The sequence below is a fragment of the Parambassis ranga genome, chromosome 24 (genome assembly GCF_900634625.1).
Source record: "Parambassis ranga chromosome 24, fParRan2.1, whole genome shotgun sequence".
Classification (NCBI taxonomy): Eukaryota; Metazoa; Chordata; class Actinopteri; family Ambassidae; genus Parambassis; species Parambassis ranga.
The window spans coordinates 8,544,464-8,565,019 of NC_041043.1; the positions used below are offsets into that span (position 1 = coordinate 8,544,464).

The window sequence follows — 20,556 nt, forward strand, 5'->3', positions numbered from 1 at the left end:
ACTCACCTCTTGATGTTTGTTTAGACACTTGTCACCAACAGATGCAGAAACAAAAGAAATGCTAGCATATGTTGTGTTTAGAGAATAAAACGTGAACATTTATTAATATCAAACCCCAGATGAACGCTAACATGCTTTTCCTGCTTTGAGGACACATTCGTGCGGAACTCTAAAAAAACATTTCTTTCTAGAAAGCTCTTTCTGAGTTTGTGTGTTTATATACAAGCTGTTTCTTCCAATGATCCAATTCGGCTTTTTCTTGTTTTGTCACAGTAGAAGAAGAAGAACGAGAGGGGCAGGGAGAAGAAGAAGAAGAAGCCGTCGTCTAATTAGCCAACAAGCTAATCAGCCAATAAGCTATTAAGCTAACAGTATGTTGCTATCACTGCCGAAACAACATCCAGTTGGACGCTCCACACACTTGTTTACCGACCTTCGCTTCCAATATCCTGCAGATTTCACCACAGCAGCGAGTAAGTTTTCGCTTGTTTGTTACGTTTAGGTGTTGTGTTGCAAAAATTAAAGTTTTCTTTTTATTTGTAAAGCTCCGAAAACATAGTGACAGTCTTCAGGTCAAACATATTTATTGTTTAAAGAGTAAAGAGTTGCATCCAAGCTTAAAGAAAAGGAATCATTGTCTCTCTGTAAATGTAAAATAAAATAAAAAAGGGCACAAACCCGGACCATGTGTGGTTGTACTGCAAAAGTCAAAACAGCGTGAGATAACTAAACAAATGAAGCCCTTACTTCAGTTTAATCACACACATAATTTCTACTAAAAATGAAGGACAGCAGAAGGGAAAAGCAAACTTCACCTTAGGCTGAAACATATACAGGACGTCTCTCTCCTGGGTGCAATATCTACAGTGAGCAGCAGCTAAATCTGAGTTGTTCTGTGGAGGGGCACTGAGGCCTCCATGGCAGTATTTCTTAAACTATGGGGTCTGGTTCTTAATTGGATCACAAGTCTGTTTCTGGTAGGTCCTCACACGTCAAAAGGCACCAGTTTGTTTTAATCAGCTCAGGTCTCAAAGAAAGACTCAATTTACACAATTTATGCCTGAGCTGAGAAGGTTTACTAAACCTGGCTATAAAAGTGCACCGTGTGTGTGTGTGTGTATATATGTGTGTGTGTGTGTCCCTGTCAGCCTATACGGACTCAATGTGCTATGGTGGCCAAGGCCAGTGACTGGTAGATCCACTGGGAATGTAATAACAGATTAATGTGGCGTGCCAGGCCCCATGACCAGACGTGTTTGACGCTAATGCTCCACTGTATATTATCCAGCTTGCAGAAATGTTGGATGTGAGCGATGGGATCCAAGGACAGGGATGTTTAGGTACTAATTACCAAACAGCAAGGCACAAGTCTCGCTCCATATTTCCTTACTCCTGTGGAAACACTAGGCAGGCTCCATTTATTTTCTTTGACTGTTGTTTCTGGCAAGGCCGCGTCTCAGTAAACACCACTCGCCCACCATTGTAAATCCGACAGGCGCAGATCTTTCAAGTTAGACTCCTTTGAGGAAAAATGGAGACAGATCGGATGGCGGCGCTCGGGTTTTCCGTCTTAATGAGAGAGTGGAGAAGAGGGATGGCGTTTGATCCCTGGCATGGAAGCCTCTATTTAAGCCTGTCAACGGTCATCACTCTCTCTCTCTCCCCTTCTCTCTCTCTCTCTCTTTCTGTGTTATGGATAGAGAAACAGACCTGCACCACTGGATATGATCAGCTCAGTCAGACACACTTAACCCTTTTCACAACTAGAACACAGGCTCCTCTAGCACCTCTGCGATCCCTGACAACCTGCAAGTATCAGTGTTGATTGATCACCTTGCTGGAAAAGAAAAGAAAAGGCAGAAGCAGATCTGTGAAAATATTATTTTATTTGTAGAGCTTTGCAGTGAGCAAGCCTCTCAGTCATCATGCTCCAATTTCATATCATATGTTTGTCCAAACCACACAAGAGCCTTATGGTTCTGCAAGGAAGTCGTGCTATAGTTGTAGCCTGATGGCAAGCCAAAGACGATAAGCCCCAAGACAAATTTCCATCCTCCTCTACGTGGACAATGAAACTTTTGAACTTTAACTTTTTAGGCTGCGGATGTTGATAGACTCCTTGGAGCGGAGGAAATGTCTTTCTGATGAAGGGACTGGAGGGGCAGGAGCTCCTGACCACCGTGGACCTGGCCTGGAAGACGCTTTTCAACGCAGCACTAATGGCTCCACCTAATCAGGCCTGATTGGGGCTGCTAAATAAATACTCTCTCCATTTATAATATCATGTGTAACTTAAGACAAAATCAATACCTCGACCGAACACTAATAGCTAGAGGCAAAACAAACGTCTCAGCTCTGGCTGCAATACATTTTTCAGAATGAGTCCATCAGTGACATTGGCATGGATTTCTGAAAATTTCCAAAATTAAAGGCACATAGATGAGGATTTTTTTTTCATTTTGAAAAGGATCAATATCATGTTTAAAACAGATCATGCTTCAATCAGTTCAGAAACAAGCTTTGCTGTCATTTTTAATGCCCTCATTAGCTACATGTTCTTCTATTTTTCTACAAATCAAACTTCCAGAAGCAGAAGTGAATCTCAAGTTTCGTGTAAGGAAAAAAAAAGAAAAGAAGTAATGAATGACAATCGAAATGGAAAAGCAGATTGGAATGGTCATATTCAGCAAAACAATTAGCATCAATCATCAATCACAGATGAATCAAGGTGTCTCCCTGGGAGCCAGAGCTTGATAATAAACACTGGAGTCAGACTAGACTTCTGCGGGCTTGGGAATAAATAAAGTGAACGACCTCGACATCAGCAGCTAGTAAAATGTTTGGCTGTGTGTGCTGGAGAATGTATGAAAGAGAGCTTTGTGTTAGTTATGAGAAATAAATACAGACAGACACAATCATGTAAGAGTTATGTCAGAAGTTTCACAGCAGCAAAACCTGCGTTTGTGAATCAAGTTAAATGTGTTTGATTTATCTTCTGCTTCTCCTCTGTTCAGCCACATCTGCTTATGTGATTGAAACACCATATACACTGACTTTCTGAAATCCGTCACATCTGGAGCTGTTGAGCAGCATAAGCCGCCCTACAACGCAGACATCTGACAGGGTTTCTAAAGGACATTTTCAGAGGTGATGCTTTTATGTGTTGCTGCTTTGTTTTTTTTTTTTTGATTGAGCTCAGGTCAGTTGGTGGGTTACTTGGCCAGTCTCCTCGCCACGTCTTTGTAGGCGGCCTCGATCTCAGAGTCAGCTGCGCAGGTGTTGGTGAACTCGTCTCGTGCGTAGGCGCTCTTCAGATAGCGCCACACTCCAGTCATGTCTGAGGGGATGTCGTAGTTGCGGTACTTCTTAGCAACAACCTAGAAGAAAATGAAAGCTGCGATCAGTCTCATTTACTGCATCCCAGGAGGTGTTTTCTAGATGAGCTACTGTGAATTTATATCAACTTAATTCTAGTACTACTACAATAACAGCAGTACTAGAAGTGCATTCACTCAAGTTGCTTGTAGTTGATTTTTTTTCCATTTATCATCATCACTGTATCTCAGAGCGAAGTGTTGTTGTTTTAAAACAGTAGTTCCTGGAGGCAAAACAGCCCAACTTGCTGTGCGGCCTATTGTTTTAGTGCAACGACTTAAGAAGGAATGACTTTGGGTAGCATGCTGTTAAATTTGTGTCCTTTTTTTTCTTATAACACAAGTATCTGCACTCGGTCAATCACAAGACAGAGACAGCAAGATGTTTCTAATAGGCTATGAACCTATTAGCACTGGCTTGCTCCCTTGAACCAAAGTCAGATTGGTTGTTTACCTCTCATATCTGCCCCCTTAGTAGTTTAAGGCCTGCCAAAATCAAAGTATACCTAATAAGGATGTAATTAGTTTAGGTGGCAGTAGAGCAGTCATCTAAAACTGAGGGGCAGAGGGTGGGAAAATGATTAAAAAGAGTTGGCTAAAGTCATTGTGCTGACTAACATTCAACTAGGATAATTTTCTTATCTTTTTTGTTCAGCGTATGAATGAAACATGGTCAACAATTCTGACATAATATCCAGATATAACAAATCAAACAATGAAGTATTGAGCATCATTTCCTTCTGTCTTTACCTTGACTATGTGCAGTTTAGGCAGCAGGTTGCAGTCTGCTAGAGTGAACTCGTTCCCATCCAGGAAGCATCGGTTGGAGCCCTTCTCCTCCTCCATACTGTCAGCATCGATCTCATCTGGCAGGGGGGTGTTCAGGTAGTCATCCAGCTTCTTTAGGGCCCTGCTTAAGGCTTTCTCCAAGACTAAGTCACACACAAACACATAGTGTTGTCACTAGGTGGCAGCACAGTAAATTATATTACTTAGTCCATTCCTCAAAAACTGGACTCTGCTTCTACCTAGTGGAGGAATACAGTAACTGCATCATGTATTTTTTCATCATGTTCTGTTGTACATGAGAGTATAAATGGTACAAAGTGAGCGGCCCACCAGCGTTGGCCTCTAGTTTGGTGTTCTTGATGTAGGCTGAGAACTTGGCGAAGATGTCATTTCCAGCTGTGTTGGACTCTCTCTGCTTGGCAGCGAGTTTAGGATACCTGAGCAGACGGGGTGACAGACGCAGGAGACGCAGTCAGGAGACGCATTCAAACCAAACCATCTGGATAGCATTAACACCTGGACTGGAGCTCAGCTCAGACTTAAAACATGTTATACTCTCACACCGCGTTGGCCGCTCGCCCTTTAAGCTCTCTCACACTAAGGTCCATTTATAATGTAAAAAACTTTACAGGCAATAAAAGAAAGATTTAGTTAATCTGACATTTTTTTTCTCTGCAAACGTTCAAACACACACACAGCAGCTCTGATGTTTTTTTGGAAATAAGAAAAGCCTAAATTTGCTAAATTTACACTGTTGACAGTGTAGCTTTGGATGTAGACATTTAAATGTACCTGATTCACATACAGAAGATTTACAACAGCCATAAACAACAACAGTTCTATCAGTCAGCCTTCATCAAATACAGCACTCTTTTACTAGATGGGGGAGTTTCCTGTTCTTTCAACAGTGCTGCTGAGGTAAAATAAATCGAGCCAAAGGCAGGATGTGCTCAGTCAGGGGTATAATCTGATATGCAGTGTTATAAAGATGAATTACTTTGGAGGACTGAGCATTTCCTCGAGAAACTCTTCGATCTTGTTGATATCCGTCTTGACCTCTCCATTGAAGGTCAGGAATGGAGGGTGTGTCCCCGGCGCCAGGTTGTGCAGATCTGCAGGTTTTCTGCTCAGAGAGAAAGCAAAGAGTCAGGAGAAGCAAAGATACAGCAGATGTACTTTTGTTGCTGTTGTTGTTGTTCTTCTGAGTTCTGTATTCTGACCTTTTGAGGTCAACGGTTGTGACGTTGAACACGACTCCTTTGAGCCAGAGAATCATGAAGAGACGCTGAGAGAAGGGACAGTTGCCGATGCTTTCTCCATCACTGCCGGCCTGCACACAAACGCAAGATGACAAAAACGCAGTGTCTATTATATTAAGTTACAGGGTCAGAGGTCACTTCACGGCTGGCTGCTAAACCATTTCCACTGGGTATTAGCACTAGGATGCATGTGTTATAAACTTGATCCCATTTTTAATAGGGGCTGAGCATGGCACAGTAAAATACCTGTGGAAAATGGTAGCTCCAGCTGAGGGACAGAATGCGCTTTTCTGTCTAATTCTGGTCTAGCTCAAGTTAGAAAAAAGAAAGTATGTTTTTTTTTAAATATAAAACTGGCCTGAGGATGGGTGCAAAATGTTTAAATGAAACCTGAAATACTCATATAGCGTATCTTAGAGCCCAATTGTTAGTCTTCAAAAATCTAATCCTGCAGTGACAAGACAAGAGGTTAAAGTTGTATGTTTTCCTGTTAGCTGTGCTACATAGAATCACTTCCCCTCAGACACTCGTACTCTTGCAGTGATATCATGTGTCTGCGTGTATGGAGAGCACCAACAGTGATACCTGATCTACTGGCCCAGCTGAATAATACATAGGGATTCTATCAGCTGGTTCACTGGCCATCAGGGCACAGAGTGCAGGATCTGACCTGCAGCCACACACACACAGACCCACAACACACACAGCATAATAAGTGCACTGACCTCACGGCCACCAGGATGAGATTTGGAGTCACATCAGTAAATTATTTCACAGTTAGACTCTCTTCAGAATCTTGAGAGACCGTGATACTATTTTAATCTTTGACATCTTCAGATGCTGATATTATAAATAGATTACCAGCTTGGTGTAGTACCAGAAATCATTGAAAAAGACAGAAATGGAAACATAATATTTGGCCATTCACTAAATACATCCATCACTACACAGCTCCTAGCAAATACCAGAAAACAGAGCTGTCAGTCTGAAAGTAGCTGAGCCAACTGTATATATGCCAGCCATTCATACTCTCAGTGCTCTCATGCAGCCTCTGTGCATGTGATGCTTCTGTCTGTGCATTGTTATGGCTAGGCTCAGTCACACAGCGGTAACACAATACACAAACTGCGGATAATAGCCAATCAACATCTAGAACATGGAGGACAAAAGCTGTCACACGCAGACAGACCTGCTATACAGAGAATGCAAGTGTATGGAGTCACTGAGTGATCCGATGAAGGGAGGGGGGGCACATATGATCATCACATACTGTACTATATACGCTGTAGATAGTGTATATCATGTCTGGGATGAATTATTCATGCAATATTTTATCCTTAACTCTTTGAACTTGACTAAAAAATGCATTTTGTTCCTAGTATTAATTGTCTTACACATTGAAGGCCCAGGTTCCTTGAAGATGTTTCATCACATATAATCTTTCCTGCCTGATATATCTGACCTGGATGATAGAAAATCTTTACACATATGGTAAAAAGCATCAAATGTAGCCATGTTAAGAGCTCCAGCTGGAAGTAGAGAGTTGTTTTGACCATACAGTGTGTTCTGATCAATCTTACATTTGGATGGCAATTCATAGGAATGATGCTGATGCTGCTGTCATGGGACTGCATATTTTCCATTATGTGTGTGGATTCTACTGTTAAATTTTACCTTGTAGTCCACCAAATAATACCTGGATATTCACACTAGTCACGCAATTAAAGCCTAATTGATGTTCTGGTGTATGTGGGACTCCTACTCAGCGCTGCAGGTTACTGTCCATCTAGGTCACATCTCAGAGGGCAGCAATAGGAAAAAACTAATATTAGGACTCTGGCTACTATGGAAACCTCTCTCAGGCTCTCTCCCTCTCTCTCTCCATGGTTGTGCTCTTCACACAGAGCTAGAACTGGGTTTCATTAAGGACCAGTTATTGCTCAGAATTTGTGAGACAAATTATCTACCTTTAGTAAAAAAAAAACTGTTCCACGTCAGTGTCGGTGAACTTTAAGTTATCGAGCGGTTTCCTAGGAGGTGGATTGGCTCAACCAGCTAATTGGGTCAGCGCATCCACATCGGCTTCTGCCTTGCCTGCCTCAGGTATATTCATCCGCCTCTAAGGTTTCTCAGGGGACCTGAAGTGCACCTTGTTATCACAAGAAAAACACTACTGCTGTATCCTGTCAGGGTGGCACAGGTGAATCATCAGAATGTGTGCAGTGTATCCAATAACATAACACAATCCTTCCTCTAAAGAAGTTAGATTTGGTACCTTTGTGAGCTAACCACCATCAACAAGTAGCTTCAGTATCACTGTCACAGCAATCCTGGGTCAACACAGCACAGTGTGCCGGTGCTGCTGTAACTCTACCTCTACTATTGGGTTACACAAGCTTTCCATAACACACACTGATGCTCAGCTGGAATATTCTGATGATGTGTATTCACTCTACTGTAGTAAAACTTAAAAAAAAAAAAAGACTGGATGTAGTTCAAGCTGTCTTACCTTTACAAAAAGTTCAATATCAGGGTCTCTGTCTTGACCATTTGTGGACATGACGCCCAGTTCTAGCTCTCACCTTCAGTCTTGTTTATTGTTTTTGAACTAAAGTCCTGTCTTATCCTTGGAGGTCTGCATCCTCCAGGAAAAAAAAAGGAAAGCAAAACTCTTCTTCTGTGAAATGCTCCTTGCACCAGATGTGATCTCTCACAACAGTAGATGCTCTGTTTTCTTCTCTGGTTCAAGAATATTTTTTTAAAGGTTCCTCTCGTGTTTGCTTGTTCCAGGTGAGGCTGAGCGTCAGTCCAGGTGATAGTTAGAGCCCTGTGCTCTGATTTAGAGACAGATGCAGAGCAGAGCAAGCACTCACTGACACAAAGTGGAAAACAGGTGTCGGTCTATAGCAGGGGGTGGAGCCCCATCTCTCTCTTCCCACCACTGTGACCAAACCTCCACTAAAGCTCATCACTGCCATCACCAACTCTTATCTGACCCATCTTTCTAAAACCTTTCATTTTTCGTTATTAACCACCACAGTGTGTGGTCTGATCAAACTGAAGAGGAGTTTCCAGAACATGTAAGCTAATAAATATATAGTACCAGTGCCAAAAATGGGATATTTGTGTCAGTTTGAGTTTCTGCGGATGTCACTCCGTCTGTTTCTGAGTATCAGAGCAGCGGCAGGCATATTTAATTCATGCTCACATGTGTTTGAGTGTGGCAGGTTATATTTGATCAGCATGAGGCAGACCTGGAGAAGATTCCTCCGTGAATTATTGATGCTTTGCCTTTGGTTTTCAGGTGGAAATTAGCATTGACTTGTAAACAGAGGCTAACTAGGACAATGGCAATTGTCCTAGCACACAGTAAAGAAATGCTGATAGCTCGTGGTTTTGAGAAATATAAGCAGAACTGGCTGTCAGAACAAAACAATCTTTGATCTATTTCTATTAATGGGGTCGCTCCTTCTCCTGGCAGAGTTGCCAACAGAAAACAATGGGAATGTTGAGCAGTTTTTAAACATGTTATTTTAGGTTTTTAATGAGTTCTTTTCCGAAGTTTCAGACAATAATGACAACAAAACATGTTAATGAGCTGAGCACTGAGTCTGATGATTGATTTTATGAATGTTTGCTTTTTTTTAAAGAGCTTAAAGAGATGATACAGCTCTCATATCTATTTGTGGACTATATGGTTACAGAAGCTGCTGAAAATAAACCCTATCTCTGTCTGAGGGCAAATTAACAGTCTAAGTCTGTTTATGATTGACTTATTTGGGTTACTACTTCCACTACTAATTGGTGAATGACTTCAAAAGATATGTTCATAATGAACTTGATGTGATGTAGACTGACAAAAGCCTTGTTTGGATGAAAGATTGACGCCCAGACTTTCATCCGACTGGGGGTTGTGCACTTATTCACACAACCACAAGAGGGCGCTAGATAAGCAACCACTGTGTCTTAGGTCCCACTTTCAGCAGAGGACAGGCTGTAATTTTAGCAACTTTTGCAAGCTTTTTCCCATTTAAAGTTCTTTAGTTTTTCTATATTGATACATAGCAAAGTCGTGATGACAATAAAACCACGAAGGCTTTCTTTGGCCCTGGTTATTGTGTCCTTTTGAGACAAAGAGAAGATCAAATCACTGACTTGGTGAGCTAATCATTCACCATCAGTAACAGACATTTGTATCTTTCCAGTGCCAAGGTGAAGAGGAGTGTTTGAACTCTCCTTGTGTGCGAACACACACACACAATGTGTTAACCAAACAGCTTTGTCAACATAAGCAGAATTATCTTAAGTCAGTGAATTTAGACCCTCTGAATGGGAGTAATAAAAGCCATCCAGAGTTTCACAGTGAGAGTTGTTGTTCCTTTAAACAGCATAAAAACACTGTCCGCTGTGGAAATACTTGTTAGTGATAGTAATATGGTCTCCTAGCCCTTCTCCCCACTTTTATAGTGCAGCTCTGTCTAGTTTATGGTGTTTATCGTTGAAGATTAAACCATTGGGAAATCCACCGACATGGGTTCACTCTGATAGGATAGTGAGGACGGGGTGTGTGTGGTGGTTGTATGTGAAGAGGAGGCCAAGGATCTACATTTACACTATGTTACATGTTTATCATAACTGTGGCATAAACAACACAAGGATAGTCTATGCTTTATCTAAAATGACTGCATAGTGCATTCATACCCATTATACTTAACAGTGGGCTTTGCTTATCCTATGACCACTGTAACAGCCTTTTCTGACCTCATACAAGGCTTCTTAAGTGCACTGTAACCTCTAGAGCCCCAATCAGCAAAGTGACCCCTGCCTAAGCTGATAGCACCGCACTTAGTTATCACCAAAAGCAGCAAAAAAACACACAGAGGGAGAGAGAGAGAGAGTGATTTACTCAGGCATGGAGTTCAGACCTGGTTTCTATGGCCATACTGTAAAGCTGTTAATTATTACATGCAGGCTGCCACCAGATTAAAGTGACAGGAAAACCTAATGATAAAATGAAGAAATCAGATGAAGATAGATGAAAGAAATCACTGCCTCATTATAAACTACTTTAGATACTTCTACAATATACGCTTTAACAGTAAATTGTGTCTCTACTGTAGCTATGAATGACATTTACATTTACACCCCCTAGTACTTTTATACTTTTACAATACATTTTGAATCGTCAGGAGAATTGTTTTTACTCCTTTACTTTAAACCAGGATTATTTTTTAATCCATAAATGGCCCTGTGCAGTTATTTGGTGCTGCTTTTTAGACCATTTAAAGTTTAACTTATGAACGTGTTTAGATTCTAAACCAAGTCACGCTGAGCAGCCTGATGCTTGACCCTGCTGAGACTGTCTCACAGTCCAGTCTCTGGTCTTCTCCTGGCCTGTAGGCCCTGATGTGACCGTCTTACCTTGACGAACAGTGAGACGTCAGGCTGGCTGGGATCCGCGGGCGCAGCGCTGCTCTCGTCCAGAGTAACATTCTCCAGAGTTTCGAGGCCGTAGTCGACAGACTCCTGGGGCTTCGGCTCAGTGTCGGGGTGGGTGTACGCCATCAGCATCACATCCTCTGCGTTATCCTCTTCCTGGGTCCTCGGCTGGATCGGCGGGTCGTCGCAGGGGTCTCCTGGAGTGGCGGATGAGTCTGAGGAGGTCGATGAGCGCCTGGAACGATCGTGCGCTTCCTCCACTGTTACCGCCACCGTAGGTTGCGTCTCCATCGTCACCTCTACCACTTCCCGGCCTTCAGCCTCATCATCATCATCGTCACTGGAAGGGGAAGAACAGCTGTGTTTGTCCTCGTCCCTGATGGCCATGTAGTCCTGCGAGCCGCGCTCTCCGTCCGCTGAGGCGTGGACCTGCACCTGGCTGTACAGCTGCTCCCTCGCGTCACCTGTGTTCTCATATTTGGGCTGTCGGTCGGGACTGTCCGCTCCATTTTGGCGCACTTCGTGCACATCTTCATGCACATCTTCATGATCTATCGTTTCATAGATGTTGCTCATGTTTGCTTGTTTATGAGGACAGGTGCAGTGAAGGAGTGCTGGAAGAGGTGGCCCACTGTCCCCTGCCTCAGACTGACTGACTGACTGGCTGGCTGTGCAAATTCCAGCGATAACTCATAAAAGACCTTTGATCCTGAAAGTCAGTGAACAATGCACAGCAGAGGCCTTTGCCTTCAAGGACGTTTGAAGTGTGACGCTGTAGTTGGTTAATTAGTTTAGATTGCTAGGCAATCAAACTAATCTTCTTCTTCTTCTTTATTCTTCCGTACATTTTTTGGCGCAGCGTGTCTTCAGCATACATTGAACGATTTCAGCCATTCAACTATCGCACGCCAGGCTCTCAAAGTTGGAGTGGTTTTTGAGGTCTCCTCTGCTGTTACCATGGTGACAGGCTGACACACAGAGGCATACAAAGCTCTGAATTGCTCTGATTCTCCAGCAATTCAGAGCAATCCTTCACATCCGCATTCAAAGCAATGCTTCAGCTGCAGCAATCAAACTTGCATTTTCTTCAGGAATTGCCCTTTTCTAGTTAAAACTGTTTTTGAACTTGTTTGAACCCTATGAACAGACAACTTGAACTTTTAGACAAAGCCCTTAAAAGGGCAGTGTCCCCAAAATCAAAAAATCAGCTTTATCCTTTGTATTATGTAGTTACCTGAACTATTTTGATGCAAATTACAGTGTTTTGGAGATTTTAGCTTTCTTGCAAGTAAATAAATACAATTTAATAACTGTATGACATGTCTGACATCTCCAAAATTCAGCATGTCACAGCCAAATAATCTAAATGGATGCATTTTGTGTATGCCACAAGAAGAATCTAAATATTAGATTTTGGGGTGAACTGTCCCTTTAGGTCACCTAAGAAGTAAATGAATATCATAAATTTCTGAATTCACAAACAAATAAATGCACTTTTTTACATTAGTCCCTTTATTTTCAGAAGACTCTATAATTCCATCATCATGGCAAAGATAGTTCATTATTAAATCATTAAATATTTCAAATTCAAGTTAATAATACTAAACAGACAAACTTCAGGTAATATTTACTCTTTTTTAACAATTTCAAATAATTCATTTTTAAATATAGTATGGGTATATTTCATTTCTCTGTCAACAAGCCAGGGGGAAAAAATTATCAGACAGCACTTTTCTTTCATAAAATAATACAATTCTCAGAAAATTTCCATATAAATGCTTTCAATTTATGAATTTAAATTTTGTAAAAACTATATATCACAGTGATGTCTGTCATCGTTGGGCACAAGTATTATTCATTGCATCACAAAGCAAATAGGAGAAAATTTGAACCTAATTTTTCTCTTTAAAAGGTGAAAAAATATTTCTTTAAATAGCAGATTTAGATTCTATGTCTTCTATTTCTATGATTTTCCTCGTTTGTTATTTCAAAGCAACTGCAAACTAGTGCAAATTATACATGACCTAAAAAGGATCAAACTCCTGCCCCTGTCGTTCTGTTTCATTTCGCTCCTTTAGTGCAAATTAGGGGAACAGTTCTTGCATGTCATGCCAAAGTAGTCTTCTCAACCAAGCAACAAAACCCTTTAAAATCCCTAGACAAAATACTGACCAATAGCAATTGCACTTTACACATCACCAACACATGGCCATGGTTATGACAGTCAACACATGAAGGAGAGGGCAGTACACAGTTGTATATACAGAAAAAAACAGACTTGACACGCTAACAACATCACACATTAAAGAGATGCTCTCTGTGTAAAAGGCAAATGGTAACAGACTACTAAAGAGCATGGTTGTGATGTGATCAGCTCACGAAAATGACCTCTACACATATGAGCAGTAGCCTGGCACATTGAGTGGAACATCTGCTTCCATGTAACATTCAAAAGTAACCACAGCTACAACTCCTGAAACTAATTTGGATTAATCACAGCATTAGTAGCTTATCATCTTATTCAGTGCTTAATAAAACAAAAATACAAGTAAAACAAGTGGTGGAAGAAATCTAACACTTCTTTACTTACAACATACAAATCGTTTTTGTAAATCATGTCAAATAGTGCAAACTGACTGATGTCTAATGGCTGATTCAGGCTTTCTGTGTCGATGCGTCTGCAAGCAATTTTTTCTTGGCCACTCCTCTATACTGCTACAATATGTCATCGTAAAGTTTAAAATGCACATGGTCACATTAATAGACACACACACACAAATACAACCAAGAAAGAAGACCGGGTTGTTTGTCTCTCTGCTTTGCACATGCTGTGGAAGACACTGAAGTGTGGTGTTTGAGGTGTCTGTAATACACAGCTGTTGTCTGTGTTTCTCTGTTGTTTTGTGCTTGCCATTCAAGTTCAAGGCAGGAGAAGGTTGACCTCTGTTCCTTCACACTGAGAGCTGAGGTGTTCTGAGCACCATGTACCTCCTATTATAGGTTAAACAGGCATGCTTAGCTGGGCTAAAGGCTAAGGGCCTATCCTGAGGCAGGGCTACCCCTGTTGCTTCCATGACACTGATGGGTTTTGGAGAATATATAGACGTTAAGTCAAAATGACCAGAAACAGTGCAACAAGCTACACAGCTGACTGATGTGTCTCGTGTTGTAGTACCAATGTAACCACAGCATCAGCATTCACATCTGTATTAGAACGTCGATGCAGAAAGCTTGAATTAGGCCACCACAGTGATTCAGGATGCTACAAAGGAAGTACCGATTAACAGCTGTTCTTTCAATCGCACATATTTGTGAAAAAGCATGGTATAAACCTCATACTTCTTTATGTCTGTTTTCCCATGTTCAAATGAGTGCAACACTAAGAACGCCATCAAGGCGAGATTGTCTGTTATCCACATTTCAACAATTATTGCTTCCTTCTCGTCTCTACGATAACCAGCTTTTTACCAACTTTAAGTGAGACTGTGAGAACAACTACAAACACTTTTGGTTAGCTCCGAGCATACAGATACATTGAATCATATTTTAGGCCACCATAAGTTCACACAACTCTTGAATCTTTTCTTATCAAGTGACAATGAAAATGCTGAGATGAGAGTGGGCAAAATTCACAATTAAAGCAAAGCCACTAAAAACCCATTAAACCTGCACCAGAAGCAAGCCCTGTACATTTCCCTTACATTGGAGCATGATGCACCGCTACATGATTAGGAGGGTTAGATTTTCTCAATCTCTAACCAATCAAAAGAGCAGCATAATTGGATTTAGTGGTGCAAGAGAAGTGTTCAGGGGATGCTTCTGCACAGAGCAAAGTACCTTGGGGATCAATACCTCCCTCTTTTTTTGATATCTGCCATCCATTCCGCTTCTTCGGCTACAGGTGTAAATCTTCTTGCAGTAAGGGCTGTGACATCTCCCAGCTTCTGTGTTTTAGCACGGGGCGCTGTTTGAGAGTCACAAGTATGACGTAGACGACCAGGAAGCCCAGCACCATCACCACACCGAGGAACGAACCTACAACAGGCGCGTAGGAGTATCCGTTTGCCTTGGGAGTAATGGGTGGGTGGGGTGTGATGGGTGCGGGCGTAGTTGGTTCAAGAATCAGGAGGTCCTGAACATTTAGGAGGGAGCCGTTGTTCGGTAGAGGGCGGATGGACAGGATGTGGCACATGAGTGGGTAAAGGTCGACAGAGCGCATGGAGGTTTTGACATAATTCTGGCGGAAGGCTGGACCCCGGGCTACAAACACTGGCTGCATGCTGCGTAAGGTGTTGTCATATCCATGGTTTCCCACTGAAAACACAATACATACATTTTAATAAGGAGGTGCATTAGTTTGATGGTAATTATTCATGCATTCACATATAGATCCGCAAATTTATAAACTCATGAATCTCAGACAGCTCTTTTTGTTTGCAGATTTATGCAGTGTGGCACTGCTGCTCCACCTCCAATGATTTACTCACATCACTACCCGCTTCAGCTGACTGGATAAGGCTAAATCAATCACAGCAAAGCACCAACAACAAATTGGAAAATTAAATCAAAAGACGCAAGCAAAAAGACCTTAGATGAAAGCTTGAAAGTGCTGCTCCCAAAATGTATCAGCGCTAATACATTTCTAAAGAACTGATGTGATTCTCTCAGTGTGCTGTGAGTAAAATCAATACAGTTTATCTGTGCTGCCTGTGACAGCTGCATCAGTAGCTTTAACAAGCAACCAATCAGGTTCAGGATCTTAAATGAATCTTTTGCCTTAAAGATACCCTTAAGGGAACTTTGACCAACACTTAATGCATGGGTATACACACACAGCACGGTGGAGAGGCTGACAAAAGAAATGCAGCAGTCCTCCATCACAGTCAGCAGAAGAGCAATTCTGCCTCGTAAAAGTGGATATAAGACATGTTTCTAAGACATTATGTTGCACATAATGCAACACATATATCTCAAGTGTGTACGGCAGTAATTGTTTTTTAAGAATTCATATTTATATAGCACAATAACTCAAAATTAGCTGATGTACAGTTGATTTCACATTGTTACCCTTTGTCTACCCTGAGCTGTAATACTATGCTTCCACTTATATTCAATAACTACGTATGAGTCTTGGAATTCCTCTCTGCAAAGGTAAAACTATGTCAGTCCCCTATTTATATTGTCATCCGAGGCAAGCGTAGCACTCTTACACAGAAATGGGTCTTAGTGTCTACATTTCATCTACATTTTATAAATTAGGCTACCAGTGTAATTGCTTATGGCCTAAATTGTAGCTGTTAAAAGATATAAAAACACAATCTCAATTTGAAAGCTCACTGTAACTCACATCTGTGACCATCTGCATGTCAGTGTAGTCAAAGCATTGAGATCTAGAAGGTACCGCCATGACATTATGACTCTTCTGTCTTTTCTATCTTGTGACCGTTACACTAGGGATATCATGAGGAATTTATAGGCAAGGGGGAAGAGTGTAAGTGATCAGCTGTGTTTGGATAGGCCTGAATGTCTACAGCTGTTAGTGTGTCTTAGTGTGGTGTTATCTGACATTCAAAAAAATCCAAACCTATCCAAGCAATTTTTAAAATAACTGTACTGCAGACCACAGGGAAACTATAAAATTTGATTTTGATGTCACCTGTTCTTTTCCACAGCTGCCTCATGTAGTCCTGAAGAGAAGGTGCTTGATTATACAAAAAAGACTGCACACATAAACATATTTGCTCTTCTTAAGGGAAAGAGAATCTGTCTTTCTTTGTTAATTACTGCTGATATTACATGAGCTACTTCTGGTTCAGTGACTGAAATAAATCTCCTGTGGAGCTAATAATAGAACAAACAATAGCTGCTGTTTAAACCAGCTGACAAAACCTGTCTGATGCGCACAGCCACAAATTTAGACTGTCAGCATCCGTTCTGTTATGCGGTTTGAAAACGTACACATGAAGGGTCCAGTCCTGTTCTGCATGATGGTCCAGCCCTCCTTGGACTCTAGAAGGATGGGCATGATCCTGACGTTGTGCTGGTAATGGAGGTGCTCAGGAATGTCCTCCTTCTTGTACGCAACCATGTTCGGGTTTGCATCTGCCAGCAAGCTGTACACCTCATCAAGCTTTCCTGCAAGACAGACAAGAAGAATAAGAAGTATAAAATATCTGTATAGATGTCTGCATTGAACGGCAGCATTTCCCACAGTATTGTTGCTGTACCTTCTTTGGGTAGAATTCCCACCACTGGACTCTTATCCACCCAGGTGTACAGATCTCTGCTCACATACTCATCTAGTTCTATGATTTTGTCAGTGGAAAGCTGAGCCATACCGTGGTCACTAGTCACTATGAGGTTCACCTTCTCATACAGCCCGGCCTTCTTCAGCTCATTCAGGAGGAAGCCGAGCTTCTCATCAATCCCTGCGATAACCACATCCATGAGAGAACTCTGAGGTCCCAGGTTGTGCCCACTCTCATCCGGCTCCTCCCAGTACAGAACTCCAAAATCCACCGCTTCCTCCTTAGGTGCAGACAACCACTCTATAATCCGTCCCACTCTGGATTCAAAGGAGACTGAGGCGTTGTATTGGAGGTACTGATTGGGGAACATACCGTGGATCTTTACGTCAGACCCCGGCCACATTGCAGCTCCGCTCCGCCCTCCGGATTTCTGGACAGTCACCCAAAGAGGCACAGCCTCTTCCCACCACTGCGAATCATAAATGCTGTCTGTCTCCATGGAGAAGGACTGGTTCAGAACGGGGTCGTACATCTCATTGGCTACAATGCCATGTGTCTCGGCGTAGAGCCCCGTCACTAAGCTGTAGTGGTTAGGGAAGGTTTTGGTGATGTAAGCATTCTCCACATACTCCACCTTCACCCCTTCGTCCATGATGGTGCGGAAGTTCGGCATTGGAACACGGTCAATGTAGTCCCAGCGAAAGCCATCAAAGGACACAAGCAGCAGCTTGGGCCGGTCCCTCACGCTGTGGTCACTGCGGCCGTGGTGGCTCAAACGATGGAGGGAGACCTGAGGCAGAAGCAGGGCCCACAGGCAGACTAGAAGACTCAAGCCTCCTCGCAGTATGTAGCTCAGCATAGTGTGGTGAGTAACAACACAACCTAGAACACACACACAAAAATGACTAAGACTGAGCTACTGACCCCACTTATGCTGTACGTCATCTATCCATAGCAACAACTGACAATCGTCTTCCATTAACTATGATAAATGGTGGCCCTCAGTCGCTGCAGACTGCATTACAGACTCTAATCTGCCTGTTTCCTTTTTCTAATAAATACATAAAAAAGTTACTGTATTTGTATAGCATATAGTTTGTTTACATAAAATTAATTTCAAATTGATTAAAATGATCTGGTAATTCATTAAAACAAAGAAAACATGGATTTGTTTTTGTGCATCAGTAATTTTGCGCACATTTGCTGCTTTTGTGTTATAAACTAAAATAATATGTTGGTCAAAGTCTTAATTATTCATCAGAAAACTAATAAAACAGTAAATTAATAACCATAATTACAAAGCTTAAAAGTTATAGGGAAAAATCCTTTGAAAACAATGATCAGCCTTATTTGATATTAGTTTGACAGATGTCAGGAGACGATCCAGCAGTTTGGCACAAAGACGCATCATCTCTGAAGACATCAGGAAAGCAGTGATGTCATTGGAAATTTTGGCAGATTGAGGATACAATGACTGCGGTGCATCTGCGAGGGGGACTTTAAACTGCAAAGACATGGAAGTGAGACTTCCCACAGACACGCAGACAGTCACATTACAGAGGAAACATACTCTGTGTTTCTATATTTGTGCTAACAGCGCATAAAAAAACAGCTAACAGGGCTAAAACGCGCAGTTCTTCCTGCATGCAACAATAACCGTGAAACAGCGGCGACACCAAATGTGCAAAACTACACAACAGCATAAGCGGCAGCATTGCACAAAAACGCGCATTCAATTTCATAACGCTGTCAACAAGCTTACCTCCTTATCAGATCCTGCACTGGCTCGGTGCTTCTGCGCTGCTGCGCCTCCAGATAAACAGCCGGGCACTTTGTACAGTTATGCTCGAAGGAAGTCCCGCCTATCAGCCCCTTGTGCTTCTGCTGGTTTTATTTACAGACATCAAAACCGAAGCAGATCATAAGCAAGACAAAAGGGCGTCCGGTGTTTGCTGCAGGTGCATGCTTCTCCTCATGAGCATCCACAGCCCTCGTACTTACCTGCCACAGACAAAGTGCACGAGTCCCAATGACGTAATGTGGGACGGGAAGGAGGCGTGAGTGGGAGATCCTTATTAAAAAATAAATAAATACAATAAAATAAAATAAATACACCACAACAAACTTGGTGTCATCAGTGTGCACAACACACATCATTCATATTTAAGAATAAGAGAAATGTTCAAATATATACATAAGACAGTACGTGTAAATTTATGAATTTATAAATGTGCTGAGAATGCTGAAAATTCGTGTACATTGTAGCCGTAAAATCCTAAAATTAATATGCACTGCTGCTCTATATCCTTCACACATGTTCCCACCTAATGACAATGTTTAAACAATGCAATGGACCTACAACAATCATGACAAAAACCGTCCACAAGGTGTCAGCAGAGTCCTGTCTACCAGCCTATGTAAGCCTCACTTTGACTATGTTCTATAGGATTTAAAGAACATCTCAATAAGGACAGTGCATGGTGATAGTGAGACCCACTAACAGGCCACTTCACCTCGATAGAGACGGCTAGATCCATTTACAGCTCAAACATGCCCATGAATCTGCTCGTCACTGATTGAACATCTGCCTTTTTGTGATAAACAACAACAAAATACACATAAAACACAGTCAAAATAAGAGTAATAATAATAAGTGCTTGGTGCAAGACTATCATAAAAATACATTTCATAGCCATGTGTTCAAATCAAACACGATTGAAGTGTTCATTGTAATTATTCCTACACTAACAATGTGACACTGTTAAGTGCAACACTTTGATCCAGCCTACAATGTTTTGGGTGAATTGTTTATATTGGAAGTTCCAGCAGTTATGTGTAGATTGTCGTCTTTTTCTCTTGTCATAATCAGATCTTAATTGTAACCAGATCAGTTTGGTTTATGACCAAATAACCAAATAAAATCTGATGAAAGCCAGTTAGCAGCAGTTGCACTTAGTGTGGTATGTGTTGACCTATCCCTGGTGTGCACACACACACACACACACACGTTTTCTTATGGGCGGTTTAGCTGTAAATGTTCAGTGATAATACACTGCACGTACACTGCCACATGCTAAAATAAAGAGGTCAAATATAATATGCATGTAATATCAATCATCATGTGGGCATCACTTGAGGCTTTTAGCAGGCTGAAATTAGGATTTAGCTTAGTTTATAAAAACATTGCCTTTGAGTGGCAAACAAATTCGACAGAAGCATGCATCTCCAGCTGTTGACATGTGAGGACACAAAAGTATAAAGAAAAACAGTTCCAGATGTTTGATACACAATGATGGTTAAACTCTTATATATTGTGTGAACCAAAGTTACAGATGTTTACTGATCTGTGCCTATGTCAACAAGAACAAAACACAGTGGATGGATGTATACAATAAATATTAAAAATGAGGACAATAGAATACAAAAGAAAAGTTAGACTTATGTATT

General features: G+C 41.6%; 2 protein-coding genes across 2 annotated transcripts; both read right to left on the reverse strand.

Annotated features, from left to right (window-relative positions):
- Positions 1 to 1,869: 1,869 nt before the first annotated feature.
- clic5b (chloride intracellular channel 5b) lies at positions 1,870 to 11,534 on the reverse strand. Its single transcript, XM_028398086.1, has 6 exons — positions 10,844 to 11,534; positions 5,384 to 5,493; positions 5,161 to 5,286; positions 4,494 to 4,600; positions 4,125 to 4,306; positions 1,870 to 3,377 (listed from the first exon to the last, which is right to left on the reverse strand). The coding sequence occupies exons 1-6, from the start codon at positions 11,435 to 11,437 to the stop codon at positions 3,213 to 3,215; spliced, it is 1,284 nt and encodes a 427-aa protein (XP_028253887.1). The 5' UTR covers positions 11,438 to 11,534; the 3' UTR covers positions 1,870 to 3,212.
- Positions 11,535 to 12,540: 1,006 nt separating this feature from the next.
- enpp5 (ectonucleotide pyrophosphatase/phosphodiesterase 5) lies at positions 12,541 to 19,101 on the reverse strand. The gene is made up of 4 exons (XM_028398095.1): positions 18,872 to 19,101; positions 17,089 to 17,991; positions 16,820 to 16,996; positions 12,541 to 15,175 (listed from the first exon to the last, which is right to left on the reverse strand). The coding sequence occupies exons 2-4, from the start codon at positions 17,966 to 17,968 to the stop codon at positions 14,757 to 14,759; spliced, it is 1,476 nt and encodes a 491-aa protein (XP_028253896.1). The 5' UTR covers positions 17,969 to 17,991; positions 18,872 to 19,101; the 3' UTR covers positions 12,541 to 14,756.
- Between the last annotated feature and the right edge of the window lie 1,455 nt (positions 19,102 to 20,556).